This window comes from Lactuca saligna, chromosome 5 (genome assembly GCF_052625555.1).
Source record: "Lactuca saligna cultivar CGN05327 chromosome 5, ASM5262555v1, whole genome shotgun sequence".
NCBI lineage: Eukaryota > Viridiplantae > Streptophyta > Magnoliopsida > Asterales > Asteraceae > Lactuca > Lactuca saligna.
This window is the reverse complement of record NC_136421.1, coordinates 135,402,971-135,413,848: the sequence shown is the minus strand read 5'-3', so window position 1 is coordinate 135,413,848 and position 10,878 is coordinate 135,402,971. Positions and strand designations below refer to the sequence as shown.

At 36.6% G+C, this 10,878-nt stretch overlaps 1 protein-coding gene across 1 annotated transcript; it reads right to left on the bottom strand.

Moving 5' to 3' along the window:
- Positions 1–8,496: 8,496 nt before the first annotated feature.
- On the bottom strand, positions 8,497–10,577 carry LOC144997070 (putative carotenoid cleavage dioxygenase 4, chloroplastic). Its single transcript, XM_078956890.1, has 2 exons — positions 9,094–10,577; positions 8,497–9,013 (listed from the first exon to the last, which is right to left on the bottom strand). Exons 1-2 carry the CDS (start codon positions 10,515–10,517, stop codon positions 8,629–8,631), a joined length of 1,809 nt encoding a protein of 602 aa, XP_078813016.1. The 5' UTR covers positions 10,518–10,577; the 3' UTR covers positions 8,497–8,628.
- Between the last annotated feature and the right edge of the window lie 301 nt (positions 10,578–10,878).

The following is a 10,878-nucleotide window of genomic DNA, read 5'->3' as shown; positions in this document are numbered from 1 at the left end:
CATTTAGACAATCTACACACCGATTCATGACAATATTCATTCATATCTACTTCCCACATATGAATGATTGTGGACAATTTGAATAATTCGATTATTCTTAATAAACTCAATTATTCAGGAACTCAAAACATGCAAAGTGAAACAATTGTTAAATGATTAACATAGGACAGTAACTTTACTTATAAATAATACTCTTTTACTTAATCATCAAATGTTAATTACATTTATCTATTATACGTTTCTAAAACTATCTAATCTATACTAATATCATCCTTCAGCCCAATGCTCCTAGCATGCTGCAAGTGCTTAACTCTGCTCAGTCCCTTCGTAAGCGGATCTGCTGGGTTATCTTCTGATGATATCCTCTTCACCACGAGTTGTCCTTCTTCTACACGATGTATTATAAAATGATATTTTCTGTCGATATGTCGAGATCTACCATGATCCCTCGGTTCCTTGGTCAAGGCAACCGCTCCTTCATTATCACAGAAAATCTCCATGGGCTCCTTTATGGTAGGTACTACTCCAAGATCACCAATGAAGTTCGTTAACCATATTGCCTCTTTCGACGCTTCACTCGCAGCGATGTACTCTGATTCGCATGTTGAATCAACTACGGTTTTTTGCTTGGAACTTTTCCAAGTTACTGCTCCTCCATTCAGGGTAAAGACCAAGCCTGACTGCGAATGGTAGTTGTCCATGTCGGTTTGAAAGCTAGCATCACTATACCCTCGCACCTTCAAGTCATCACTCCCTCCGAGGACTAAAAACCATTCCTTCATCCTCCGAAGGTACTTAAGGATATTCTTCACCGCAATCCAATGAGCTCTGCCAGGGTTCCCTTGATATCTACTAACCATGCTCAAAGCAAAGGCTACATCAGGGCGAGTACAAGTCATAGCGTACATGATTGAGACAACTGCGGAAGCATATGGAACTCGGCTCATTTCAGCTATCTCAGCTTCGGTACTCAGACTTTGAGTCTTACTCAACTTGGCTTTACTTTGTATCGGTAATTCTCCCTTCTTTGAGTTTTCCATACTAAAATGTTTTAGTACCTTCTCTAAGTCAGTGTTCTGACTAAGTCCTATTAGTCTCTTACTTCGTTCTCTCACTATCCTTATTCCCAGAATATAGGAAGCCTCTCCTGGGTCCTTCATAGCGAAGCACTTCCCGAGCGAGGACTTAACCTCCTGCAGGGTCGAGATGTCGTTTCCTATGAGTAATATGTCATCGACATATAGAATGAGGAAGCTTACTATACTCCCACTGGCTTTGACATATACACACGATTCATCTTCGCTTCGTACAAATCCAAACTCTTTGACTTTCTCATCGAAGCAAAGATTCCATCTGCGAGATGCTTGCTTAAGTCCATAAATGGACTTCTCAAGCTTACACACTCTATTCGGATGCTTCAGATCCACAAACCCCTCTGGCTGAGCCATGTAAACATCCTCAGCCAACTTCCTGTTAAGGAAAGCGGTCTTGACATCCATTTGCCAAATCTCATAATCATGAAATGCAACAATTGCTAGCATCACTCTAATAGACTTTATCTTCGCAACTGGTGAGAAGGTCTCATCATAGTCAACTCTGGGAGTTTGAGTAAAGCCCTTCACAACCAATCACGCCTTATACGTGTGTACTTTTCAATCCACGTCGGTCTTCTTCTTGAAGATCCATTTGCACCCAACGGTCTTACGTCCGAACAAATTATCAACCAAATTCCAAACTTGGTTATCATACATGGATTGGATCTCGCTATCCATTGCCTCTTTCCATTTTGCAGACTCTGGGCCTACCATGGATTCCTTATAGCTATTAGGTTCATCAAGGTTTATTAGTGTACTATCACTAATATACATCCCCCTTCGGTAGTAATATGAAACCATACAACTGGGGTTGAACTCTAACTCTTTCGGAACGTCTAAGAAGTAATGATACGTCAATCGGTTCAACCGGAGTTTCCTCCTCGGGTTGAGTGTCAGCGGTAGAGGTTCCTTCATCTAGCGGCTCTTGAATCTCTTCAAGCTCGATTTGCCTCCCACTGTCTCCTTGGCCTATGAGTTCTCATTCTCGGAAAACTCCTCTCCTTGCAACAAAGACAACATTGTCCTTCGGTCTATAGAAGAGATGTCCAAAGGATTTCTACGGGTAGCCGATGAAAATACATCGCTCACTACGACGTTCAAGCTTGTCGTGAGTATCTCGTCTTACGAAAGCCTCGCAGCCCTAAACCTTGATATGTGCTAACGAGGGAGCTTTCCCTATCCACATCTCGTGAAGTGTTTTGGTAACCTTCTTAGTAGGGACTCGGTTAAGGATATGGGCGGCAGTCTCTAAGGCATACCCCCATAATGAGATAGATAGTGAAGCACGACTCATCATAGAGCGAACCATGTCCAACAAGGTTCGATAACGCCTTTCTGCCACACCATTCAATTATGGTGTCCTAGGTGGCGTCAATTGTGAAACTATTCCAAACTCCTTGAGGTAATCATGGAATTCAAGACTTAGGTACTCTCCTCCTCGATCGGATCTAAGCATCTTGATTTTCCTGCCCAGTTGATTCTCCACTTCATTCTTGAATTCTTTGAACTTTTCAAAAGTTTCTGAATTTTGCTTGATTAAGTAGATATACCCATATCTACTATAGTCATCGGTAAAAGTCACGTAGAAGCGGTTTCCATCCTTGATGGTAGATCTAAATGGTCCACACACATCGGTATGTATGAGGTCCAGTAGACCCTCACCCCTTTCACACGTACCAGCGAAGGGTGACTTAGTCATCTTTCCAAGTAAACGAGACTCGCATGTATCATCTTCCCTAAGGGTGAACGACTCAAACACTCCATCCTTTTGGAGTTGGGATATGCGTTTCTTGTTGACATGTCCAAGACAACAATGCCACAAGGATGCCTTATCCATACTATTGGAAGAATCTATGCATAAAACATCATTTCCTAAGTTATCAACAATCATAACAGTTTCATAAATTCCAATACACAGTATTGCTTCAAAATAAAAGACACCATTTAGATAATCCAAAATAGAACCATTCTCATTATTAAAAGAAAATCTAAAACCTTGTTTAAACAAACCATGAAATGAAATGATGTTTCTAGCCATTTCTGGCGAATAGCAACAATTGTTCAAATCTAAAGATAAACCATTCTTAAGCACTAAAGAATACACTCCAATCTTGGTCACAGGCGACGATCTTCTGTTCCCCATGATTAGATTTATTCTTCCATGCTCCACATCCCTATTTCTTCTTAGTCCCTGCAATTCAGAACAAATGTGGTAACCAGACCCGGTATCGAGGACCCAAGAAATAGCATGAGATGAATCACTAGATTTAATTGTATATATACCTGCGAAAGACGGATTGATCTTTCCTTCCTTGATAGCTTGCAGGTACTCTGGGCAGCTTCTCTTCCAATGCCCTATTTTATGGCAATGGTGGCACTCTGCCTCCTTTGGGTTAGAAGTAGGCTTAGCGGGATCAACTTTTGTCCCACTGGAGGAGTAACCATCTCGGGACTTTCCCTTGCGGTGGCTCTTAGACGGATCCTTCCTCTTCTTGCCTCTTCCTTGCCCAATGGCCAAAACAGGAGCAGCGGGTGGATTGGGAGTAGGTGCAACAGACTTGTCCTTGAGATTGCTCTCAGTAACTCTAAGGATACCTTGGAGCTTACTTAGGGTGACCTCTTCTTTGTTCATGTGGTAGGTCATCCTAAGTTGGTTGTAACACGGAGGCAATGAGTGAAGCACCATGTCGATTGCTAAGTCTTCCCCAAAGTCAACATTTAACTTGCGAAGACGATCGACATACCTTTGCATCTTTTGCAGGTGCACGGTTAGAGATTCACCATGACCCATCTTAGCGGAGATCATGTTAGTGAAGATCTTGTAACGTTCTTGCCTTGCATTTTGGTGGTATCTCTCCAACAAGTCTTGGTGCATTTCGTACGGATACATGTCCTCGTAGGACTTTTAGAATTCGGAGTTCATAGTGGCTATCATGATGCAATGAACATTCGTTGCATCACGCTCATGTGTTTCAAAAGCGGTGATATCAACCGAAGTAGTGATTTCAGGATTGATCTTCTCGAGCTTCTCATCGAGGACATACTCCTTGTCCTCGTGGCGAGCAATCGTGGGAATGTATCTTATCCATTCGCTAAAGTTCGTTCCATCGAAAGTAACCTTTTGGTAAAGGCTCATCAATGTGAACGAGCTTGCAACAACGTTGTTTGTATTGACATCTATAAATAGAAAGGACAAAGATAGATTAGAATTTGGATCCCTAATAATCACCTAATAAGAAAAATTAGGGCTAGGATCCAACAACGATATTTACATATTAGAAAAGGGATGCCGTAATCTAACATGCAAACAATTTGAAGGTAAGTGAATGACGATTCACTAATTCTCCACCATGAAAACATAACTTTAAGTTCTAAATGTATTGAGAATTGCTAGGTTTGGATGAGATTCATTGAACTTTTCAATGGCATGTTTAAATCTTGATATCCCCCTCTCGTTTGTGACTGGGATACCGAGGATCACAAAGTGGGTGTGAATTACCATGCAAATTCACATGGTGCCTTCATTGTAACGATCACCTATTCGACGTGCCGGTAAACCACACACGCTCCATCGAACTATGATAAACAATGAATCACCCTTTGCCATCCTTCGCTTAGAACCAATTAGTGTGCCGGTAAACCACACACGCTCCACTAACTTCTTAGCAAGAGTGCAAAGTGTAATTTCATGGGATTGCATCGATTCACTTTTCCTATAGTAACTAGGATTGGGAATTTTTTGAAAAAACATGTAGTTACTTTGTATTTCATATTATACTTTTGATGATGAGATGAGGTTGCCCTATCCTACCCGTTCGGCTAACGACCCTCCACTAATCAAGCAAGCGGTGGGTGTGAGTGTACACCCATTAAGCGCCATTTTATAGGCAGCAACCTTATACCCACCTTATAGACCGGCTTCGTGAATGAGGCCTACTAACGGTAAGACTAGCATTTTAGTTATATATATATATATATATATATATATATATATATATATATATATATATATTAATCTTGTAATATTATATTAGTATAGGGTTGAATTTTTAAACTTGTAAAGTTCTCGGGTTTGAAATTTAAATTGTCCAAATTAAACTTTTAATCACAAAACATAAATTTCAAAACTTGAGGGTAGGTTTTAAACTTTTCAAAACATAGAGGGTCAAATAACAAATAATCTAAATTAACATTTAATCACATAATTATCCATATTTGATTTATTTAATTATTTCTTGCAAAACAATTTACCAATTTAATTAAAATAATTAATAATTATCACATAAGGAAATTAAATATTTTATTAATTGATAAACGTCTTCAATTAAATCAAGCATATAGTCATATATATCAAAAAATCGGATTTAGGTTGATTTAATATGATAAATGCAAGTTTCCATAAAATAAATATCAAAAAACCCGATTTTTGCTCTTCCTGACACTCGGACTCGCCGAGTACCCAACTGGACTCGCCGAGTCAAGGCAACTCGCCGAGTTCAACACTCAGATCCACAAAATTCGAATTTTTCAAGCAAGAAACAAACAACCATGCATCAATTTAATAGAAACCAATCTAGGCTCTGATACCACTGATGGGTTTTGGTCATATGAACATTCCTATGTGCACATGCAAACCCTAATGCTTGGATATAGGTTTCTCTAATTAAACATGCATTGAATCCAAGACTTCTAATGGCTAGTAAGGTATAAGAACAATACAAAATCAGAGTTAGAAGTTTACCTTGAAACACTTGTTTGATCTTCTTGTTCTTGGAGCTCTAGAGTCACAAATGTCACTCCTCTAATGGCTTACAAACACCAACTAGCAAGGAGGATGATTTGATAAAGAGGAGAGAGGACAAAAATTGGCCAGGTTCTTCCAAAGACATAGGTGTCGATTTCCCCACCCCAAGAGGTCTATTTATACTTGTAAGGCTCCTAGGGTTTCACCCTTAAACCCTAATTAGATAACCTTTACTCAAAGCAATCCAAATCCTTTCCAAGATAAGCCCTTGGACAATTTGTGGCTTATCCCAAGCCCTAGAAATCGTCCAACCCTATCCATGAAGGGTTTACAGCCCAAAGTGTAACTATCAAACAATTAACAGTTTATACACTCTTATTTAATTAATCTCTTTAAATCACCAAATTAATTCCTAATTAATTTATGACTTATATTAATCAAATAATATTATTATTCCTTATATTATTCTCATAATATATTAATAATATTTATTCTCATAATAAATCACCCTGTCAAGTTGCTATGATGAAGGCAACCCAAAAGGACCATACACAATCGGATCAAATACTTGCCTAATATAGTTGCAGCCTTAGACACTATTCCAACATTCTTTTGCTTTTTTTATTCCATTAATTAATGCACGATAGTAATTAGCCGTATTTATTACCAGGGGTTGTATGGAAAACTTGCTTAATTATACTAGTCTTTTATCAGACAAGAATTTTGGGACAAACCAAAATAGTATAGTGGACAACTAAAATCGAATCTAGGGAGTATATATTTATACGTAATATTATGGTTTGCATGTAAAAAACTTGTATTTATAAAAAAAATATGGTTCTTAAATGAATAAAAATGTATTTATATTGTTTCAAATATAAAAGAAACTTATACGGTTTCAAATGAAAAATTGTCAACATTGAACAAAATAGGAAAAATGATGTTCGATTTAGAAAAAAACGGAGTGTCAATACTGAAAAAAAAAACTTAGTATCAAAATTAAAAAAGTCAAAACTTAATGTCTTTTGTGTATTTTTTTTTTAAAATTTTGTCATATCTTTGTGCCATGCAAGGATGTTATATCATTAAAACTGACATATCATAATGTCAAGTCAACAGACAACCAGATTAACCAGTCAAGTTGTTAAAATCGTAACAAATTAGAAATATTGTATCCAGCTTGAAACAAAAAATAACACAATATCAAAATCCAATTTTTATATAAATTTAGTGATTTTGTGGTATTTTCCCAAATATTACCAACAAAAATAAAAGATAAATAGGAAAACTACGAATAAATAAGACTGAATTGAGTTTGCCTATACCTTTGACACTTGTCAAAATCATCATGTTTTGGGAGAAGTCTCCCAAAATTTATGAATGGTGTAAATAGAAACCCTATATAAATAAATAAGATTGAATGGAGTTTGTCTATAACACCATTTGTCAAAATCATCATGTTTGGAATAGGTCGCAAAACATTTACAGCCACCAACTATGCTAAATTTTCATATGAATTTCCCTAAATTTTCTTGGATCTTATTTAAAAATAGCATTAAGTTATATTCCGTGTTCTATATGGTTAATAATAATAAAATTTAAATAATAAAAAATATTTTATTTAATAATAAATTGCAAACAAATATTTATATATAGTATGCATATTGATTGGTAAGCTTATAATGTTTATATATAAATAATATTTTAAATGTATAAAGTTTTTAAATAATATTCAATGCGGTGCCGAAATAATGAATATGAAAAACATGTAAAACCCCGTTTGTATTACACGGATTGATTAAAAAATTAAAACATTAAATTTAAATAGCAAGTATTTTTTAAAATAAAATTTTGAAATAAGCAATGAAGAAACATATTAATTACAATTTAATGTAATATTTATTATATTTGATATTTTACATATATAAATATAAGTATTATGTGGTTTTTTAATTTTTAAAATTGAAAAAAAAACCATAAATTAACATGTAAATATTATTTATTTAAAAAATATCATAAAATAAAAAATATCAAAACCCATTTTATATATATATATATATATATATATATATATATATATATATATATATATATATATATATATATATATATATATATATATATATATATATATATATATATATATATAAAAGCTATTCACGTGGAATATTGATAATACGAAAACCCGGATAATAATATTCCAATTGAAAGCAATTGTTTCATAAAAAAATTGTTGAAATTTGATTTTGAAGAATAAAAATCAATGACCTTGATTTATTTATGATATATTGTCTAATATATTTCTTAATATTAGGAATATGAAATTACATTGCCTAGAGAATTTTACATTTGATATAATATTGCTTAATATTAAGAGATTTGAAATTTAAAAGTCTAATAAATAGACTTGGGAAAAGATGTCATGTATACAACATATTGTTTAATAGAGTAATAAGTGGCAATTTTTGATTTTATTTATTAAAAGAAGTAAATAATGAATGCTTTTAATATTGAATAAACCTATCATCCCAACATATATGAAGAAACTATACGGGCAACCCACCAAATTTCATGAGTAACTATGAACTATTCAATAATATAAAAATTGATATAGTCGGACAATAATAATATATACATAATGAACGTATAATTCACTTTTGAAGATCGAGTGAAGTCGGGCTAATACAAGTATACAACTAAATCTAATCATTTTCTTAATCGTTTCTTCTAGTTTAAAATTAGGGATTAAAGTTCCAACATAAAAAGACATATATTAATCCAACTAGATCCTCACATCTCATCGAGGTCCTTTTCCCTAATGAATATCCCATGTAAACCATAAGGCACTCTTTGCGGCAGTTTCACCTCCGCAACCACTTCAAGAGTCGGCGACCGGGCATCCATCACCAAGAATTTCGACACCCCCAAGCTTTCATCATGAACATAACACACAACATACCCATCATCTTCTTCCATGTTCGGATCTTCTGGGTCTCTCGCAATGAAAAACGGTTCACCTCCAAAGCAGTTATTTCCATAAATCCGACTCGCTATTGTGCACTCATCTGTTTCCTTGTTCTCTTCCGTTGCTGCAATGTCTAGTTTTGCCACCCCTGATGCCCTCATCATCCTACATTTTACCGGAGATTGCTCTGAGGTTGCTGCGTAAACATACCTGGATCGGATAATGCCGGTTATTCTCTTAAGACTGCTGATTCGAATAATATGTATTACAAGTTAAGAGTTTATTCTTACTTGTTCTTTTTACCGATGAAGGCTGGATTGATCACAGGAAACTCCAAGTTGTTCGATGACAAAGTTTTCCTGGACACAACCCCAGTTCGTAAATTAATCCTCACTTTCTCCATGGATCCATGGATCAGATCAGCTCGATCAAAAAAGTGTTCCACCGACAATATGTTGGGTGCCACCAGCACCACCACCTCGCTGCCATCTTCCTCCGTCTCATCCCATGCATTCACGGCATGAAATATATTGAATCCAGGCACCTCAAACCACTTCATATCCGACTCATCATTTGCGTATCTTGGAAGAACACCGACTCTCGGAACTTTTGTAGAGTCTACACCGACCAGCCGACCTCCGTGGATCATGTTCATGGGGCTCGCGCCAATTTGAGTCTCACAAACGATTGCATACTTTTGGGTGATAGCCAGGTCATGTGTCAAAGAAGGGTGTTCCATGGAGAAGATGGGAACGTCCGGCTGCTTATTTCCATTTGAATCAAACCGGAAGTAAGTAAGATACGGCTTTGTGGCCCAATAACGAAACGCGAAAGCCTCCTTTGTCTTGTGATCAATCTTCGGGTGAGCCGTCATGTTTTTCGAAAGCTTCCCACCAAAATCGTCATGGCCTAACGTTATTACATCTCCATCGTCTTTAACTTTGACTGCATAAGGAATATCGGATTCGCATAAGGCGTAAACTTTCCCCCCAAAAACCGATACATTTGTATTCGCAACTCCTATTCCGTTGATAATATCATACTGCCCGAAAATAACTCGTGCAACGAATACTGCTACACGAGCCATAAACGGGCCGATCCCACGTGTCCCTCCTATGACATTGGGGACAACATTGGATCGATGCTGGTGCTCGATTAGGTACTTGTTGGTCTTCACGTATCGGCTACAGAAAGTGGCTCGACCATTGGAAATCCTAATCGAGTGGACCATCCCATCACCATCAAAGTAGTGGTGTGGACCATTAGGGTGGAACTGTGGGTTCGGTCCGTTGCGTATGTAAACCCCATTAAGACATGCAGGGATGGAACCCTGTATGACATCGCACTCGGTCGGACTCAGCTCTTTGACCGGTGCGAAATTATCAGATAAAATATAGTTCGCGTCAACAGATAAGTGAAGTGGAGGATCGAGAAACTCCACAATCACTCTGTCAAGTGTTTTAAACACTTTTTCAAGTAACGAGTTTCTTGAATCGACATTAGACGAATTTTCTTGTACTTTTTCGAGTAATGAGTTTCTTGAATCGACATTAGAGGAATTTTCTTGTTTCCGGCTTCTTCGGGCAATTGGAGTCTTGATTAGGGAAACGATGAAACTTGGTCGGGATTTGATGGTTTTAGTATGATAATGAAAATTGGTATATCTGTGGAACGATGAATGTGAATTTATGGAGCAGCAGGAGACGGTTTCCATTCCCACGATCGATCGACGGAGTGTATCGAAATGAAAATGCTAAGATGGAATCTGGTTGCGTTTGTCTTGTAACAGGAAAAGGATCGCACATTGCGTGTGAATTTAAGCGATAAATAGTTTGGCTTTTTTCGAAGGTGAGATATTTTCTGTAGCTAGTAGTTGCGTATACATTAATGAAATTAAAATGTGGACATATTGAAAAATTGGTTGATCCCTCTGTAAGTATAGGCGCATCTTTTGGCGACTTCTGCAATCCTTTTCTAAGTTTTTCTATTATTAGTAATTTTGATCGTATGAAATTGACGGCTTTTGTGAAGGATAGTCTCATTTTTTAAAACTCATTTTTTTTATGTTAAATTTC